This window comes from Hemitrygon akajei, chromosome 23 (assembly GCF_048418815.1).
Source record: "Hemitrygon akajei chromosome 23, sHemAka1.3, whole genome shotgun sequence".
In the NCBI taxonomy this organism is placed as follows: domain Eukaryota; kingdom Metazoa; phylum Chordata; class Chondrichthyes; order Myliobatiformes; family Dasyatidae; genus Hemitrygon; species Hemitrygon akajei.
Genome location: NC_133146.1, coordinates 13,888,787 through 13,909,623, shown reverse-complemented (window position 1 = coordinate 13,909,623; position 20,837 = coordinate 13,888,787). Strand labels below are relative to the sequence as shown.

The following is a 20,837-nucleotide window of genomic DNA, read 5'->3' as shown; positions in this document are numbered from 1 at the left end:
ACAATCCTGAAACTCCTTCTCCTACAGTAATCCAGGAGCACCTTCGCCAAGAGGACTTCAGCAGTTTGAGAATGTGGCTTATCTCCATCTTTTCAGGGTTACTCAGGTTTGGGCTGTAAATGCTGGCCTTACCAATGTGAATGAAGAAAAAACCTTTTCCAGTCCGTTTTATCAATTGCAGTTTGCGCCAACTCCACTCCTACAACAACTAAAGACTACATTTAAACAGAGTTTCTAACTCAGTGCGGATTGATTAACTGGGCAAAGGAAAAACAGCCGAAAGAATGAACGAGTAAGTCAGCTTTGCACCATGAGCTGGCATAATCTTCTATCAGGTCACCCCACAATCCCAGGGAAAACGACAGCAGGGTATCCAGTCCCTCCTCGTAACTAGAGTCCTCCAGTCCTGGCCTGTCCGTGGATGGATGCATAACGGCCTGGCAGTTACCTGAGCAGCCGTACGGCAACTGCTCTGCACGTCCACAAGAAACTACAGCAAGTCGTGGGCACAGCTCAGCACACCACAGCCTCCTCCTCTGTGAACTCCGTCTGTACTTGAACTTCAATATACTTACACAGCCAGCAGAATCAAAGACTATCTCCTCTTCTCTCCTCTCCCATCGGGCAGAAGAATCTAAAGCCTCAGAGCATGTACCAGCGGGCTCAAGGATAGCTTCTACCTCACTTGTTAGACTCTTGAATGGACCTTTTGTATAATAAGATGGATTCTTGACCTCCCAATCCACCTTGTTGGGATCCTGCTCTTTGTTGTTCACCTGCAAGCCACCTTTTACACTTTATTCTGCATCGTTATTGCTTTACCTTCATGCACTGTGCAATGACTGATCTGTACAAGCAGTATGCAGGACAAGCGTTTTGCTGTATCTCGGTGCATGCGACAATTATAAACCACCGCCCCCAGCAATCCTGGAGAATCTCCTCTGCACTCTCTCCAGTGCAATCCCATCCTCCTATAGTGTGGTGACCAGAACTGCACACAATAATCCAGGGGCGGTCTAACCAGTGCTTCGTAAAGTTGCAAGGTAACATCAACTCTTGCGTATTCTGTGCCGCAGCTCCGGGAGAGTGAAGGCCTGACTACAAAGTTTTGAGCGACAGGATCATGGAGAGCCTACGAGGGGCATTAATAGGGTGAGTGCTTGCCCAATCCCCCTTAGATTGGGTAAGGCTAGAACTAGAGGTCATAGGTTAAGGGTGAATGGTGAAACATTTAAGGAGCACGCCTTCCCTCAGAGGGCAGTGTGAGTGTGGAACAAGTGGTAGATGTGGGTTCAGTTTGTAACGTTTAAGAGAAATTGCATAGGTACGCGGATGGGAGATGGTTTGGGTGCAGGTGGATGGGACGAGGCAGAAGATGGTGGTGACATGGACTTGAAAGGCCTGAGGGCCCGTTTCTATGCTGTAGCACTGGGTGACCCTGCGACTGGTGCTTCTTTAACGGTGCTATATCAATGCAGGTTGTTTATGTGGTTTGCCAAGTGGCCGCGGTAGTGGTCAGTGCAACACTCCGCAGCGCCAGTGATTAGGGTTCGATTCCCGTCACTTTCTGCAGAGTTGTCTGTTCTCCCCGTGACTCCGAGGGTTCCTTAGGGTGCTCCGGTTTCCACCCACAACCCAAAGACACACGGGTTAGGATGAGTATTTGTCGCAGACATATTTCACTGTACATTTCAAAGTATGCTTGACAAATAAAGCTGGGCTTTCAATCTTTAAGTGGACCATAAGACATAGGAACATAATTAGGCCATTTGGCCCATCGAGTCTGTTCTGCATGACCCTGAACTTGCTATGACTGCATCAATGTCTGGTATGGGGAGGTGCTACTGCACAGGACTGAAAGAAGCTGCAGAAGGTTGTAAATCTAGTTGGCTCCATCTTGGGACATCTTCAAGGAGCAGTGTCTCAGAAAGGCAGCATCCATTATTAAGGATCTCCAGCACCCAGGGCATGCCCTTTTCTCACTGTTACCATCAGGTAGGAGATACAGAAGCCTGAAGGCACACACTCAGCAATTCAGGAACAGCTTCTTCCCCTCTGCCATCCGATTCATAAATGGACATTGAACCCATGACACTATCTCACTTTTTTAATATATATTATTTCTGTTTTTTATGTACGATTTTTAGTCTATTCAATATACGTACCCATAATTTATTTATTTATTTATTTATTTATTTATTTATTATTTTATTTTTTTTCTTCTATATTATGTATTGCATTGAACTTCTGCTGCTAAGGTAACAAATTTTTCATCACATGCCGGTGATAATAAACCTGATTCTGATTCTGATTCTGATTCTGATTCTGAGTTGTCCCAGATTCAATTAACTTGGCCTGCTTGAACTTTTTAGCTGTGGGCCAGGTTTAAACTGGACCCACGATGGAGTGGGTGTTACTGGATGTAAAATGGTAGGTTACTGATTGCCCCTTTCTTCTTTGACAGGCCCTGACTGTGTCTAACAAGGCCCGGAAGGATTCCACTGTGGGGGAGATTGTGAACTTGATGGCTGTGGACGCACAGCGGTTTAACGACGTCACCAACTTCATTCACCTGCTGTGGTCAGCCCCGCTGCAGATTGCAGTCGGTATCGTCTTCCTCTGGCAGGAGCTGGGGCCCTCGGTCTTGGCTGGGTTCGGGCTCATGATCCTACTCATTCCCATCAACGGAGTGCTGGCCAGCAAAAGTAGAGCACTGCAGGTAACCTGGCATTGCTCGGGGGTAGCCTTGGTCAAAGGCAGTCGGCCTCTGAGGTGTGTGCCACCACAGAGGGATCTGAGGCAATGCGCACAAAATGCTGAGGGTCAGCACAACACCGTGGGCCGAAGGGCCTGCGCTGCGCTGGATTGTTCTATGTTCCATAAAACTCAGCAGGTCAGGCAGCACCTATGGAGGGGAATGAACGTTATTTCTGGCAAAGATGCTTCATCAGGACTGGAAAGGAAGGAGGCAGAAGGTGGAATGAGAAGGCGGGGATGGGGAGGAAAGCAAGCTGGCGGGTGGTAGGCGAGACCAGGGTGGAGGAGGGGGAATGAAGTAAGAATTTGGGAGGGGATAGGTGGAAGAGGTAAAGAAAGAGGAATCTAATCATTTTAATGCCATCAGGTTGGAAGCTATCCAGATAGAATATGATATGTTGCTTCTCCAACTTCTGGTAATACTTTTTTATTTATTTAGATATAAAGCACAGTGAAAGGCCCTATTCGCCTGATGAATCCTCACCACCCAAGTACACCTATGTGACCAATTAACAAGCTAGCCTGTACGTCTTTGGGATGTGGGAAGAAACTGGAGAACACTGTTCCCTCTAAGCTGTGTGGGTGGGCGGCCACACAATAACTGAAATGCTTCTGCACATATAGCCTCATTGCCCTACAGCTGGAATTTTCTTTCATACTTTAATCTTTATAATGCTTAAATTGTGCTAATGTCATTTTGAAATCTATGTTAACATCATTGTGAAATACCCTGCAATTAATTATGTTAATGAATACAATCCATAAACTTGCTAAATAGTAGACATACCACAACTTTTACTTTGAAGGATTTTAGAGCTTCAACATGTTTACATTGTCAGTGCTTCAAGTTACAACACAAATTGTAACAATAAACGCAGAATGGAAGCCGGTAGCTGATTGTTAGTAAAGCGCTGGCCAGCTTCTAGTGCTGAATGCAGACATGGATTCAGTATTATGAATTCAATCAAATGTAAATCCAGAAACAGACTCAAAGTAGAACACTTGGAGGATTTAAAGAGGAATACGACATATCTTTCATCTGGATGCAAAATTTATCTGTTTATAGACAATGGATCTGTGATAAAGACAGATGAGAAAAAGTTTGCGAAACGTAAAAGATTTTCATTCTACTCATCAATTGATAATTAAAATCAAAAGAATGTGATATTTAAATCTTCAGTCTAAATATTCATAGATGCGAATTACAAAAAAGCAAAATAAAGTGGTGCGCTGTTTTCAGGTCATGTAAAAATTTCCTGCTCAGGGCAATGGCTGGTCCATACAGCTGTAAATAAATTTAGAGGGAATGTTGCCAGAACACCTGGTGGAAACTGACATGGTCAACAGGAAAACGTACAAACTCCATACAGACAATGGTGGGAATTGAACTTGGGTTGCTGATGTCTCAAGCCCTTCGCGGGTGGTCTCCCATCCATGTACTAACCAGACCTGAGCCTGCTTAGCTTCTGAGATCGGACAAGATTGGGCATTCTCTCTCAGGCTCGTCTAGCTCAGAACCAGGTGGAACTCTGAGAAAATGAGAGCAGAAGCCCAATTGGTTAATTATGTATAATGATAGAAATAATGAGTGGATCTGCGGAGAGCAGTTTGCAACGAGTGGCCACACTCCAGTGCCATCTTGCCTAGTCTTTGGACATTATTGCCATCTTCAAATTATTACCAACCATCTTAAGTTGACCTTGTATTTTAACAGGTGAAGAATATGAAGCACAAAGACTGGCGGATGAAATTAATGAATGATATCCTGAGCGGGATTAAGGTAACTTCCACACAGGGGCACAGGTTAGAAAGTTGACAATGAATGGGCCGAAGTGGGAGAGGGAAGTGTCGGTGTGAAGTGTTGCTCCTCAAGATGGTGAAGAGATCAAGCAACCAGTTCTCCGTGCCCCTTGTCATGATGTCACAAAGGGATACGACGTAGGACTGGGTCATTTGGCCCAACAGATCCATGACGGCCATCAACCACCCTTTTGCATCAATCTTACTTTAATTTCAATATATTTAGTCTCCCCACCTCCTCATCAACTTCTCTGACATTCTACTCCCCATTCACACGCTGGGGGAAATTTACAGTATAGCATCCTCCGTGAAACATTTGCGACCTAACCCCTAGGCTTGGTGAACAACCCAACAAACATCCTCCACATCTTCTGGATGTGGAAGGAAACTAGGGTATCCGGGTCACTTGCAGACTCCACACAGACAGTACCAGACGTCAGGGTTGAACCCAGGTCTTTGGCGCGATGAGGCAGTGGCTCTAGCACCTGCGCCACTGTGCCGTCCTATTATTGAACCATGTCAGAGAGTACAAGGACATAAGAAATCTGAGGAACAGCAGACTCTTTAGTCATAACACCATCAGTCATAGGAACAGAATTAGGCCATTCAGCCCATCAAGTCCACTCCACCATTCCATCATAGCTATTTTATATTCCCTCTCAATCCCATTCTCCCACCTTCTCTCTGTAACCCTTGATGCCTTTATTAATCACGAACCTATCAACCTCTGCTTTAAGTATACCCAATGACTTGGTCTCCACAGCTGTCTGTGGTAATGAATTCCACAGATTCACCATCTCCGGTTAAAGAAATTCCTCCTCACCTCTGTTCTGATGGGACATCCTTCTATTCTGACGCTGTCCTCTCTGCTTCGAGACTCTCCAACTATAAGAAACATTCTCTCCATGTCCAGGCAGAACCCCTATCCAACAATGGAATGCAGGACTTCACTGACTCACCAGCCATCTCCTCCCCTGTGGAAGACCATGATGTAGCCAGTTAGAATACTTTCAACATGACATCTAGAATGTAGAATATTACAACACAGTACAGGCCATTCGGCCCACAATGTTTGTGCCGACCATTTAACCTGCTCTAAGATCAACCTAATGCTTCCCTCCCACATAGACCACCATTTTTCTTTCATCTATATGCTTCTCTCAGAGTTTCTTAAATGCCCCTAATGTATTTCCCTCTACCACCACCCCTAGCAGGGTGTTTCATGGCCCCACCACTCTCTGTGTAAAAGAACACTACTTTGACAACCTCCCCTAAACTTTCCTCCAATCATGTTAAAATTATGCGCTCTAATATTACCCATTGCTGTCCCAGGGAAAAAGCGCTATCTGTCCACTCCATCTTATCGTCTGAAACGCCTCCATCACATCACCTTTCATCCTCCTTTGCTCCGAAGAGAAAAACCCTAGCTTGCTCAAATTTTAGTAGAAGTTTTCTGGTGACATCACAAATCAGGACAGTTCTGCTTGTGGATCACGAGCAGAAGATAGAAGCTGGGAGTCCAAGGCTCGAGGTATGAGGAGGGAAGATCTCCCGATGAGTCATAGTACATGACTGAGAGGCTTGAAGTTCATTGCTGGGTTCCTGTTCCAGAGGGAGGTGTGCGGGGTATATGAGGGCTGACATTTGGCCTCATGAGGACACAGGAAGCTTGCTAATTCTTTTCTCATTTTGTTAGGTTATGAAATTGTATGCCTGGGAACCATCCTTTGAACAGCAAATTTTCGAAGTAAGGGAAAAGGAGTTGAAAATGATAAAGAAGTCCACATTCTTGCTGGCTGTGGCTATATTCCTTGTTACATGTACACCATTCATGGTAAGTGTTGTATGTAGTATCAGGATGTCTTTTTGGTGAAAATCTGGTGTGCATTAGACAGAGAATCATTACAACAATGAGCTGCATTGATATTGTGCTTATAACATGAGAAAATGTCTCAAAGAGTGGGAAGGAAATATAATGGAAGGTGGTCAAATAATTTAAAAGGTACATTAAAGATAGATCAAGATAGAAGAGATTGGAGAGGGAAGTCCAGAGACCAGTTGACGAAAGGAAAGCAAAAATGTTTCATAATTTCAAACACTTCACTAATATCCTTCAAACAACAAGAGCAGTTTAGAGTCACTAATCAAATCTGGTTCATTACACGACATCCAATCCAGAGTTGCCTTTTTCTTAGTGGGTTCAAACACAGGCTGCTCTAAAAAGCCATCTTGTGGGCCTTCTACAAATTCCCTCACTTCCCTCAACACCAACCTAATTTTCCCAGTCTACCTGCGTTTTGAGTTCACCCGTTACTACCGTAATTTTAAGAAGAGAAAATTTGCTGATGCTGGAAATCCGAGCAATGCACACAAAAGAGTGAACAGCTGATGTTTCGAGATGAGACCTTGCATCAGGTTGTCTCCTGGTGAAGGGTGTTGGCCGAAAACATCGACTGTTTACTCTTTTCCATAGATGCTGCCTGACCTGCTGAGTCCCTCTAGTATTTTATGTGTGTAGCCTGACTATTGTAACAGTGCCCTTTTACATGCCTCTTCTATCTCCCATTGTAATTAGTAGCCCACGTCTACTGCTACTGTTCTGAGGCCTGTGAAATACTCCCATCAGGGTCTTTTTACCCTTACAGTTTCTTAGCTCTACCCACAAGCATTCTACGTTTTCTGATCCTTTGTCACCTCTTTCTAAGGATTTGATTTCACTTTTTACCAAAAGAGCCACCCCTCTCCCTCTGTCTACCTGTCTGTCCTTTTGACATAAGGTGTATCCTCAGATTCGATACAAGGCGTATCCTCGGATTAGGCTCACAAATATCGCCTGAGCCACAACTAAGTGATGTCGACAATGTCATATCTGCCAATTTCTAATTGTGCTGCAAGATCATTTACCTTATTCCGTATGCTGCGAGCATTCAAATATAACACCTTCAGTCCTGTATTCATCACCCCTTTTCCATTGCCCCCACATTACACTTCAACTCATCCCACTGACAACAATTTTCCCCGATTATCTGCCTGTCCTTCCTCACAGTCTCAAATGGGTTAGTTATAGCCAGATCACATGGACTTCAGGGAACCCATAAAGAGTAAAGGACATTTTAAAAGAATTTACACTGTAAAGATCTTTGGCATATCCTTGCTAGTGTAAGACTTATTACTATGCCCACGTCCATCCTAACAATGTAGAGTTCTGACAACTTAACACCAATCTTTGGAAATGAAATCCTCTTTGCTTAAAATGAACAACTGATTATAAGACACTAACCAACAGTATGAATTGTAATCCCGCAATACAAAGTAGCAGGAAGCTCCAACTATTCTAAGGAACTTAATAGGCTTCCTTTGTATCACTGTTAAATTATGTGTGCAGAAGATCTCAAGCACAGAACTGAGATGATTGTAAACAAACTCTATGACTCCTGAAGAGTTCCCGGAGTGTCAGTCACTAATGGACAGCAAGTTGCAGATACTTCCTGACTGAAATCAGTCCCAAATCCTGTCAAAGAGTCCTGGAGTTGTGTGGCACAGAACCTAGTCCATACATAACTGTACTAATCCCATTTAGGAGCACATGCTTATGAGCCTTGCCAATTTAAATGTCTGAGTAACTGATACCTAAACATGGTGATTGAATTGGTTTCCCCATATTACCATGGTGATACTACTATCACTGGGAGGAGTCCCAGGAGCCTTAGGTCCCACACCACCAGTTCAGGAACAGTTATTATCCTACAACCATCCGCCATGGGTAACCTCATTTGCCTCAGTGCTGAACTAAGGATTCAACAACTCATGTTTACAGTATTATTTATTTTACCTGTTTTTTTATTTGTACAGTATGTCTGCTTTTGCACATTGGTTGTTTGTCAGTCTTTGTTTATGTATGGTTTTTCATAAATTCTGTTGTACGTCTGTATTGTCCTGGAAATGCCTGCAAGAAAATGAACCAAGTTAGTATACGGTAACGTGTAAGTACTTTGATAATTTACTTTGACTTTGTAGAGGTGTATAAAATCATGTTGGGTGGTGGAATAGAGACACATCTCTACCAAAGGAGGTGTAGGTTGCTCCCTCTCTCCGCTAGCCTGCAGGTCACTCTTGGCCAACCTCAGATCAGGATCATGTGAAGCCAGGGGAGCAGGTGGTGGATGGTCGGATGAGCAGCCGGTGCAGATCACAAGCCCTGGTTCTGTGACCACTGACACCAGGCAGACAATCTCTGAAGAGTATTGATAATGGCTGGGGTCACCCGTCTTGCAAAGACACTGCCCAGAAGGCGGCGATGGAAAACCAGGCCCATAGGAAAATTTGCCAAGAATAATCGTGGTCATCGATGGACCATGATTGCTCACATCATATGACATGGCACATCACGATGATGATGATAAAATCAAGAGGGACGTAGACAGGGTGAATGCACACAGACTGTTACCAGGGAAGGGGAACAAATAACAACACACACAAAATGCTGCTGGAACACAGCAGGCCAGGCAGCATCTATAGGGAGAAACGCTGTCGACGTTTCGGACCAAGACCCTTCGTCAGGACAAGGGGAACAAATAACTAGGTTTAGGATGAGAAATGAAAGATTTAAAAGAGATCTGAGGGGTAATTTCTTCTTTCACAGAGCAGTGTAGATATGGAAAGAGCTGTCAGAGGAAATGTTTGAGGCAGGGACAATAGCAGCATTTAAACAACACTTGGATAAATGGGATATAGACCAAACGCTGGGAAATGGGCATCATGGCCTCTTGATCTCACTCTCTGCCTCAGTAAGATCTTGTACTTTATTGTTTAGTGCACTGCAATTTCTCTGTAGCTTTTACACTTTATTCTGCACTCTGTTATTGTTTTACCTTGTTCTCTACCTCAACGTACCGTGCAATCTGTATGAGCAGTATGCAAGACAAGCATACAAGCATTGTATCTCAGAACGTGTGACAATAGCAAACTAATACCAACACCAACAGCAGTCAAGGTCAGCATGAATGAGATGGGCTGAAGGGCCAGTTTCCATGCTGTATTACTTTGTCTCTGTTACTCTTTGACCGGATATCAACTACCTTTGTATAAAATGCTTATTCCTCAGGTCCCCTTTAAATCTCCAAGCCCCCGCCCTTGTGTTTTTGATACCCCTATCATGTGAAAAAGATTCTGACTGTCTACCCTATTTAAGTTTCTCATAGTCTAACAGACCTCTATCAGGTCACCCCTCAACTTCTTTCTGTCCAGGGAAAACAACTTCAGCTTATCCAATCACAAACAAGAGAGAACCTGCAGATGCTGGAAATCCAAGCAACACACCCACAAAATGCTGGAAGAACTCAGCAGGCCAGGCAGCATCTATGGGAAAAAATATGGTTGACGTTTCAGTCCAGTCCTGCTGAAGGGTCTTGGCCTGAAACCTTGACCATGCTTTTTTCCACAGATGCTGCCTGGCCTGTTGAGTTCCTCCAGAATTTTGTGTGTGTTGTCCAGATTATCCAATCTTTCCCTATAACAAAAGTTCTCCAGTCTGGTCAAAATCCCAGTGAATCTCCTTGGCACTCTTTCCAACACAACTTCCTAGACCTTATATAAGTTAAAAACTGATTACAGGTTTCCCCCGCCATCCGAAAGCACAGCGAAACCTATGAAACCTTTCGTAAGCTGAAATCGTGTAAAGTGAAGAAGCAATTACCGTTTATTTAAATGGGAATAATTTTTGAGCATTCCCAGACCCAAAAAAATAACCTACCACATAACACATAAAACCTAAAATAACACTAACATATAGTAAAAGCAGGAACCACTTTGCTACTAGCAGAACCAACGGTAACATCGGCAGCTTTCAAGATTCTTTCTCTCTGCATGTAAATAGTACGAATGGTGGACGCAGGCAAGTTCAATGCACGCACAATGTCTTTATTTCGTTCACCATGATCGAAACGCTTAATTACGTCCAGTTTTACACTAACTGTAACACCCTCATGAGCTTTCTAAGGCTTTTCTGATACCTTAGGGCACATCTTGCTAACGGATGCACAAAATAAATCGAGATAAAGCACAGATGCTCACAGACACAGTTCAAAGCTATGGCGGCTTGATGCTGAGTGTAGTTCCCGGGGAAGGCGCTTGGTGGCGCCACTCTCACTATTCGGGGTGCGCGCTTCCTCTATAATGGCTCGCTGCAAAGCAAACGCTGAACGCTACTTTCGCTTTTCGCCTTTTTTCGTGAAGGCGAAAATCCTCTTAGGATTTCTTTCGGTTAGCGAAAACAGGTACTAATGTAGGTCTTTCTTAAAAGCGAGGTGGTGTAAAGCGAACTTTCGAGAAGCAGGAACTTCCAATTCGGTCCCTTTAGGCTTGAAATAAGCAATAGTGAAATTGTTTTCACTTTTCTTTGTTCAACAACAATTGACCAGTACAGACCCTCTTGAGAGGGTTCTTGTGCATAAGGAACAATCCAGATCTGATCTCCACAGAACTTCCAGATTATCTCTGGGAAACCACTCGCAAATTTCATTGGCTGTTGGGAAAACTGGCAGATGGAATTGAATGCAAGCAAGTGTGAAGTGTTGCACTTTGGGAGGACAAACCAGGGTAAGACTTAGACAGTGAATGGTAGGGCACTGAGGTGTGTTGTAGAACAAAAGCACCTGGGAATAGAAGATCCATGATACCTTGAAAGTGGCATCACACCTTGAGAGGGTAGTAAATAGAGCTTTCAGTACATTAGCCTTCATAAATCGTGGCATGTTGAGATGTTAAATTGAAGTTGTTTAGGACACTGGTGAGGTTTACTTTGGAGTGTTACGAGCAGTTCTTGTCACCTTCCAAAAAGAAAGACATCAATATGTTTGAACGAGTGCAGAGAACACTTACAGGAATGCTGCTAAGACTTGAAGACCTGAGTTACAGGGAAAGGTTGAATAGGTCAGGACTTTATTCCCCGGAATGCGGGAGAATGAAGGGATAAAAATAATTAGGAGGAGTATAGATCGAGTGAATACATGCAGCCTTTTTCACTCAGATTGGGTGAGACTAGAACTTGAGGTCATAGGTTAAGGGTAAAAGTTTAAATATTTAAGGGGAACCTGAAGGGGATCTTCTTTACTTAGAGTGTGGTGCAAGTGTGGAATGAGCTGCAATCAAAAGAGGTTAATGTGGGCTCAAATGTAACAATTAAGGTAAATACTCGGATGGGAGGTGTTTGGGGGATATGAACAAAGAATGGAAACATAAGAACATAAGAGATAGGAGCAGGAGTAGGCCAATCAGCTCCTCAAGCCTGCTCCGCCATTCAACAAGATCATGGCTGATCCAATCTTAACTCTAGTTTTCACCGAATCCCACAAGGCAACGGTGCCAACCAACAGGGCACCATGCCGCCCATTTTATTTTATTATTCATCCCGCCCAAACCCATGTGATCACCCGGGGGAAAAAAACCGAGTTGCCAATTGAGGAGAAAAAATCTGGAAAATTCCTCTCCGACCCATCCAGGCTATCGAAAACTGGTCCAGGAGATCACATGGCTGATCTAAACCTAGCCTCATGTCCACTTACCTGCTCGCTCACCATATCCCCTAATGCCATTTTTATCCAGGAAAATGTCTATCTCCGTTTTGAATTTATTGAGTGTAGTAGCTTCCACAGCTCTCTGGGGCAGTAAATTCCACAGCCCCACTACCCTCTGAGTGAAGAAATTTCTCCGCATCTCAGTCCTGGAACGGCATCCCCTTATTTTAAGATTATGCCCCCTAGTCCTAGTTTCACCCATCATTGGGAACATTCTCCCCGCATCCACCCGATCAAGCCCCTTCACAATCTTATATGTTTCAATAAGATCGCCTCTCATTCTTCGGAACTCCAATGAGTAGAGTCCCAATCTACTCAATCTCTCATCATACATCAACCCACCCATCCCCGGAATTAACCTAGTGAACCTTCTCTGCACTGCCTCGAGAGCCAGTACGTCCTTTCTTAAATATGGACACCAGAACTGCACGCAGTACTCCAGGTGTGATCTCACCAATACCCGGTACAACTGCAGTAAGACCTCCCTGTTCTTATACTCCATCCCCCTAGCAATAAAAGCCAGCATTCCATTGGCCTTCTTGACCACCTGCTGCACTTGCATACTAACTTTTTGTGTTTCCTGCACCAGGACCCCCAGATCCCTTTGCACAGAAGCACTTTCCAGTTTCTCTCCATTTAGATAATAACTTGCTCTATTATTTTTCCTGCCAAAGTGCAAGACCTCACACTTGACAGTATTATATTTCATCTGCCAAATGTCTGCCCAATCACTCAGCCTATCTATGTCCCCCTGCAGGGTTTCAATGTCCTCCGCACTCATTACACTCCCTCCCATCTTTGTGTCATCAGCAAACTTCTATACGTTGCACTTAGTCCCTTTTTCCAAATCATTAATATAGATTGTAAAGAGTTGGGGTCCCAACACCGACCCCTGTGGAACACCACTAGTCACCAACTGCCAGTCTGAGAATAAACCATTTATCCCAACTCTCTGTTTTCTGTTAGAAAGCCAATCCTCCACCCATGCCAGAATATTATCCCCAATCCCATGATTTTTTACTTTAAGTAATAATCTTTGGTGTGGCACCTTGTCAAATGCCTTTTGGAAGTCCAAATACACCACATCCACTGGTTCCCCTTTATCTACCCTATATGTTATGTCCTCAAAGAACTCCAACAAATTTGTCAAACATGACTTCCCTTTTGTAAAGCCATGCTGACTTTGTCCTATTAAGCTATGTTTATCCAAATGCCGTCACTGTTTCCTTAATTATTGATTCCAACATTTTGCCAACCACAGATGTTAGGCTAACTGGCCTATAATTCCCAGCCTTCTGTCTATTGCCCTTTTTAAATAAAGGAGTTACATTAGCATTTTTCCAATCTGCCGGGACCATTGCCGAGTCCAGCGAGCTTTGAAAAATTATCACTAATGCATCCACAATCCCGACCGCCACTTCCCTTAAGACCCTAGGATGCAAGCCATCTGGTCCAGGGGATTTATCCACCTTCAGTCCCATTAATTTATCAAGTACCATTTCCTTGGTGATTTGAATCGTAGTTACCTTCTCTCCCCCTAGAGCCCCCTGTTTATCCAGTGTTGGGATATTTTGAGTGAACTCTACTGTAAAAACTGATACAAAATATTTGTTCAGCATTTCCGCCATCTCCATGTCCCCTGCTATTAATTTCCCGGTCTCATCTTCTAGGGGACCAACATTTACTTTAGCCACCCTTTTTCTTTTTATGTAACTATAAAAACTCTTACTATCTGCTTTTATGTTTTTCACCAATTTACTTTCATAATCTATCTTCCTCTTCTTAATCAATCTTTTTGTTATTTGCTGCTGATCTTCAAAAGCTTCTCAATCTTCAATCTTCCCACTAGATTTAGCTACCTTATATAACTTTCTTTTTAGTCGTATACTTTGCTTTATTTCTTTACTTAGCCATGGATAACTATTTTTTCTTTTACACCCTTTTTTCTTCAGTGGAATATATTTTTCTTGATAGTTGTAAAATAACTCCTTAAATATACACCACTGATCAAGTACCGATCTACCCTTTAATCTATTTTCCCAATCCATCTTAAGCAATTCCGCTCTCATACCATCATAGTCTCCTTTATTTAAGCTCAGTACGCTTGTTTGAGATCCAACCCTCTCATCCTCTAATTGAATATGGAATTCGACCATGTTATGGTCACTCATTCCAAGGGGATCCTTTACTAGGACATTTTTTATTAGTCCTGTCTCATTACACAGGACCAGATCTAAGACTGCTTGCCCCCTTGTCGGCTCAGTAACGTATTGTTCAAGGAACCCATCCCGAATACACTCAATAAACTCTTCTTCAAGGCTGCCGTGTCCAACTTGATTAGTCCAGTCAATATGAAAGTTAAAATCCCCCATAATTATAGCTGTTCCCTTATTACAAGCCCCAACTATTTCCTGATTTATGCTCCGACCAACTGAGTTACAGCTGTTTGGAGGCCTATAGACTACTCCCACCACTGCTTTTTTCCCTTTACTATTTCTTATTTCTACCCAAATTGTTTCGTTATCCTGATCCTTTGAGCCAATATCATTTCGCTTTATTGCAGTGATTTCTTGCTTTATTAACATAGCCACCCCACCTCCTTTTCCTTCTTGCCTGTCTCTCCTAATTGTCGAATACCCTTGTATGTTTAATTCCCAGTCCTGGTCACCCTGCAGCCATGTTTCCGTAATTGCCACAATATCATAACCATACGTAATTATTTGTACCGTCAACTCATCAATTTTATTCCTAATACTACGTGCATTCAAATAAAGGACTTTCAAATATGTTTGACACTTATTTCCTACCTTTTCCTTTTGTACAACTTTACGCTTATCTCCGTACATTCTTTTCCCTCCTGACACACTCTGTCTTTTTACTCCTCCACTTTTACCTACATCCATTACCTTCTCCATTGTCTTTTTAATTATTTGCTCTCTAGAATCCTCCCCCCCACTAGTTAGTTTAAAGACCTCTCTGCAGCCCTAGTTATATGATTCGCCAGGACACTAACCCCAGCCCGGTTCAGATGAAGCCCGTCCCTCCGGAACAGTTCTCTCCTGTCCCAGTACTGGTGCCAGTGTCCCAAGAAGCAAAACCCACTTCTCCCACACCAGTCTTTGAGCCACGCGTTTAACTCCCTAATTTTATTTAACCTAGCCAAATTTGCTCGTGGCTCAGGTAATAATCCAGAGATTATTACCCTTGAGGTTCTGTTTTTTAATTTGACCCCTAGCTGCTCATATTCCTGTAACAGAACCTTCTTTCTTGTCCTATCTATGTCATTAGTACCGACGTGTACTAAGACAATTGGATCCTCCCCCTCCCACTGCAAGTTTCTCTCCAGCCCAGAAGAGATGTCCTTAACCCTGGCACCAGGCAGGCAACATAGCCTTTGGGACTCTCGCTCTCGGTTGCAGAGAACCCTATCTATCCTCCTGACGATACTGTCCCCTATTACTACAACATTTCTATTGACTCCTCCCTCTGGAATGGCCCCCCACTCCACGGTGCTATGGGCAGGTTGCTCATCCTCCCCACAGTCCCCGCTCCTGCCCTCACAGGGAGTTAAAGCCTCGAATCTGTTGGACAAGAGCAAGGCCTGCATCTCCTCCAGCCCTACCTCCTGGATTCCCCTACTTGCCTCACTCATAGCCATACCATCCTGTGCTTGACTGCAATCTACATTAGTTAATCTATTAGGTGTGGCTATCTCCTGGTACACAGAGTCCAGGTAACTCTCCCCCTCCCTGATGTGTCGCAGTGTCTGAAGCTCGGACTGCAGCTCATCAATATGAAGCTGGAGTTCCTCGAGCAACAAACACTTGCTGCAAATGTAGTCGCCGTGTCCCTCAATGGGGTCTACCGGTTCCCACATCTCGCAGCAGTAACACATCACCTGCTCCATGCTATATAGTTAATTTAATGTACTAGTATTAGTTATGCAAGAACCCTTTGCCCCAATACAGCTAACTATCACACTATTTAACAATACTTTTAAAGTTATAAGTGTAAAAGGAAGCAGGACTACTTAGCAAGCAACTAGCTGTGAGAGCTCTGCAGCTCCGGTCTTCCTCGCCTCACCTCGCCCGGTTCCGCCGAAGCCCGTTGAGCCAAAGCCCTTAGGCCTCCACTCTACTCCTGGCTCACTCCACTGCCCGCAACGATGCTGCCCGACGTCACACGCCTGCGCAGTCCCGCCTCTCTCAACTCCGATGAAAACCGGTAAAATTCAAAATGGCTTCCGCCTCACTCTTGCTCCGATTCTCAGAAGTCCTTCTCTGAAAGATGGGACTAGGCAGAGGATCAAGCCCACATGGGCTAGATGAGCTGTAGGGTCTGCTACTGTGTGGTGGTGTTCTATGTCTCTATGGTACCAAAGATCTGGTCTTTGTCTACAAATGGTCCAGTTCTAGCAAAAGGCCTCTTGCAGGTCTGAACAGATCTCACTTTGTGATGTTGGTGTGCTGTGATGGAGAAGTTATTGATTAGATCCTTTTGTGAGACAGGTCATCACAGGCTGTCGACTTGAGGCAAAATGTCATCCTGACAGCACCACTGCTTGGACAAGGTCCTGTGTGACGTGCTTCCCTCCGTCATGTTTCATTTCAGGAACAGTCTCTGTTAGTGGCCCCTGTGCTGCTCCAGAAGGGAGGCGGGATCTCACTGAAATTTATCAATATTGAAAGGCCTAGGTAGAGTGGACGTGCAGAGGCTGTTTCCTACCGAGGGTGAGTCTATGACCAGAGGGCATAGCCTCAGAAAAAAATGATGTCCCTTTAGAACAGAGATGAGGTGGAATTGCTTTAGGCAGAGGGTGGTGAATCTGTGGAATTCATTGCCACAGACGGCTGTGGAGGCCAAGTCATTGGGTATATTTAAAGCAGCGATTAACAGGTTCTTGATTAGTAAGGGCATAAAAGGTTATGGGGAGAAGGCAAAAGAATGGGTTTATGAGAGATGTTATATCAGCCATGATGGAAGCATATTTGATGGGCTGAATGGCCTAATTTTGCTCCTATGTCTTATGGCCTTGTGGCTCTGAAGCTAAGTCTAGTAGTTACACATAGATGCTCAGTACCCAAGACATCTTCAAAGAGCAGTAGCTTAGGAAGGCGACATCATCATTAAGGATCCCCACCAGCTAAGACATGCCCTCTTTTCATTGTTACTGTCAGAAAGGAGGTACAAAAGCCTGAAGGCACACACAGCTTCTACCCGTGCCATCCAAGTTCTAAATGGGCATTGAACCCGTGAACAGTACCTCACTACTTATTTATATCTGGGGGTTTCTTGCACAACTTATTTTAACTTAATTATCTAATAGACATATATATACTCTAATTCTTTTTTCTCTGTATATTTTTTATCATGTATTTCATTGTACTGCTGCTGTAAAGATAACAAATTTCACAACATATACCAGTGATATTAAACCTGATTCTGACTCTGAAATCCTCTAATAATTCTCGAGTAGTCACAGACTCGTTCACCCTTCCTGTGACCATATTTTTGGGAACACCTTCATTTTGCCTTGCATGGTAATATGAGGGGGCTTCATTTTACGGCGCTTGGAGGAAAGTATAGAGGGATGTCAGAGGTAGGTCTTTTCTGATAGCTGCATAGAACAATGGGTAGTAGAGGAAGATACACTAGGGACAATTAAGAGACTCCATCAGATAGACACGCGGATGACAGGAAAACGGAGCACTAGGCGGAGGGGGGGGAGGATTACATTGCTCTTAGAGTAGGTTATAACGGGCCAAAGGGCCAGCACTATGCCGTAAATTCTGTGCTCTTGAATATCACACGCAAAATGCTGAAGCAACTCAACTGGTCAGGCAGTATCTGTGGAGAGGAATAAACATTGGCATTTCAGGCTGATGAAGACTCTCAGCTCATAATGTGGACTGTTTATTCCCCTCTGTGGATTCTGGCTGAGTTCCTGCAGCGTTCCGGGTGTGTTGCTCAACGTTTCCAGCATCTGTGGAATCCCATGTGTCTCTGGTCTTGCTCACATCTTTTAGTTGGCCCACCCCCCACTCACTCTTCTCTGCATGATCTTGCCAGTGACCTGCGACCCTACAGATAGACAAGGTCGGGCAGGATTTGGAAGCCTTCTGAAAGCAAGTCTAAATTCTGAAAGTCTCCATTTCCTGCCGTTGCAGAGTGTTACTGGCAGAAAAACAATGATAATTCCCCGGATGTCCTTGAGGAGGTGGGATTTGCCTTTAGAACAAAGAACATTGAACAGACCAACACAGTACAGGCCCCTCGGACCACAATGTTGAGCCAACCTTTTAACCTGCTCCAAGATCAATCTAACCCTTCCCTCCCACATAGCCCTCCATTTTCCTTTCATCCATGTCCCTACCTAAGAGTCTTTTAAATGTCCCTAATATTTATGACGCTCCCTGGCCATGCATTCCATGCACCCACAACACTGCATTAAAAGAAAACTTTCCTCTGTCGTCTCCCCAATACTTTCATCCAATCACTTTACCGTTGTTCCCTTGTATTGGCCGTTGCCCCCTCTGGGTAAAATGCACTGGCTGTCCACTCTCTATCTCTGCTTCTTATCATCTCATGCACCTTTTGTCGGTGAATGCAAGACTGTGAACATGCTCCAAAGTCCTGCAGAAACGCTGAGGGGTGTTCTTGAGCTCAGGGTTGTGATGTAGGATACACAAGAGCCAATTTTCCCACAAACAGTGAAATCTCACCAGAAATTTCTGACGTTCGCAATTTACAATTTCTGTTTAAAAGGCTTTGAAATCCTGCCTGATCTTGTCTGTCTGTGGGATCATTAGCTCCTACGTTGCTACATACCCCATTCCAACGTACACAAAGCAGTTGGACTGTCTGCTGTCGATTGGAACGGCTGGGAATTGTCTGTTTGATTCACTGAGGCACATGTTTCATAGGTTTCTCTGATCAGCTTTGCTGTCTACCTCGCCGTGGATGAGAACCATGTCTTGGATGCTGGAAAGGCCTTCACCTCCATATCTCTCTTCAACATACTGAGATTTCCACTGATAATGATACCGATGCTGATCTCGTCGATGACCCAGGTAAGATCTGGGGGATCCTCCGACATTCTGAAACCTGTTAGCTCAAGATGTAACACAGCCTCCACTGGTGGTCAGGTAAGACTAAAGACAACTGCAAAAGGACTCTAGTGGCCCCGGCCAAGCCTGTTGGAACCTGGAAACTGGAGTTTAATTCAGAGAAAAGCAAGGTGGTGCACTGTGAGACAACCAATGAAGGTAGGGCTTTCTCAATGAATGGTAGGGCTTTCTCAATGAATGGTAGGGATTTCTCAATGAATGGTAGGGCTTTCTCAATGAAGGTAGAGCTTTCTCAATGAAGGTAGGGCTTTCTCAATGAAGGTAGGGCTTTCTCAATGAATGGTAGGGCTTTCTCAATGAAGGTAGGACTTTCTCAATGAATGGTAGGGCTTTCTCAATGAAGGTAGGGCTTTCTCAATGAAGGTAGGGCTTTCTCAATGAATGGTAGGGCTTTCTCAATGAAGGTAGGACTTTCTCAATGAATGGTAGGGCTTTCTCAATGAAGGTAGGGCTTTCTCAATGAATGGTAGGGCTTTCTCAATGAAGGTAGGGCTTTCTCAATGAAGGTAGGGCTTTCTCAATGAATGGTAGGGCTTTCTCAATGAAGGTAGGGCTTTCTCAATGAATGGTAGGGCTTTCTCAATGAAGGTAGGGCTTTCTCAATGAATGGTAGAGCTTTCTCAATGAATGGTAGGGCTTTCTCAATGAAGGTAGGGATTTCTCAATGAAAGTAGAGCTTTCTCAATGAAGGTAGGGCTTTCTCAATGAATGGTAGGGCTTTCTCAATGAAGGTAGGGCTTTCTCAATGAAGGTAGGGCTTTCTCAATGAATGTAGAGCTTTCTCAATGAAGGTAGGGCTTTCTCAATGAATGGTAGGGCTTTCTCAATGAAGGTAGGGCTTTCTCAATGAAGGTAGGGCTTTCTCAATGAATGGTAGGGCTTTCTCAATGAAAGGTAGGGCTTTCTCAATGAAGGTAGGACTTTCTCAATGAATGGTAGGGCTTTCTCAATGAATGGTAGGGCTTTCTCAATGAAAGGTAGGGCTTTCTCAATGAATGGTAGGGCTTTATCAATGAATGGTAGGGCTTTCTCAATGAAGGTAGGGCTTTCTCAATGAAGGTAGAGCTTTCTCAATGAAGGTAGGGCTTTCTCAATGAAGGTAGGGCTTTCTCAATGAATGGTAGGGCTTTCTCAATGAAGGTAGGGCTTTCTCAATGAATGGTAGGGCTTTCTCAATGAAGGTAGGACTTTCTCAATGAATGGTAGGGCTTTCACAATGATGGTAGGGCTTTCTCAATGAAGGTAGAGCTTTCTCAATGAATGGTAGGGCTTTCTCAATGAATGGTAGGGCTTTCTCAATGAAGGTAAAGCTTTCTCAATGAAGGTAGGGCTTTCTCAATGAATGGTAGGGCTTTCTCAATGAATGGTAGGGCTTTCTCAATGAAGGTAGGGCTTTCACAATGAATGGTAGGGCTTTCTCAATGAAGGTAGTGCTTTCTCAATGAAGGTAGGGCTTTCTCAATGAAGGTAGGGCTTTCTCAATGAAGGTAGGGCTTTCTCAATGAATGGTAGGGCTTTCTCAATGAAGGTAGGGCTTTCTCAATGAAGGTAGGGCTTTCTCAATGAATGGTAGGGCTTT

General features: G+C 44.0%; 1 protein-coding gene across 1 annotated transcript in view; it reads left to right on the top strand.

Moving 5' to 3' along the window:
* abcc2 (ATP-binding cassette, sub-family C (CFTR/MRP), member 2) overlaps positions 1 to 20,837 on the top strand; it is a 131,650-nt gene that overhangs the window by 39,178 nt on the left and 71,635 nt on the right. The window contains exons 10-13 of the mRNA XM_073026959.1: positions 2,465 to 2,719; positions 4,472 to 4,537; positions 6,254 to 6,391; positions 19,055 to 19,201. Coding sequence (XP_072883060.1) covers positions 2,465 to 2,719; positions 4,472 to 4,537; positions 6,254 to 6,391; positions 19,055 to 19,201 — 606 coding nt within the window. The remainder of the gene's footprint in view (positions 1 to 2,464; positions 2,720 to 4,471; positions 4,538 to 6,253; positions 6,392 to 19,054; positions 19,202 to 20,837) is intronic.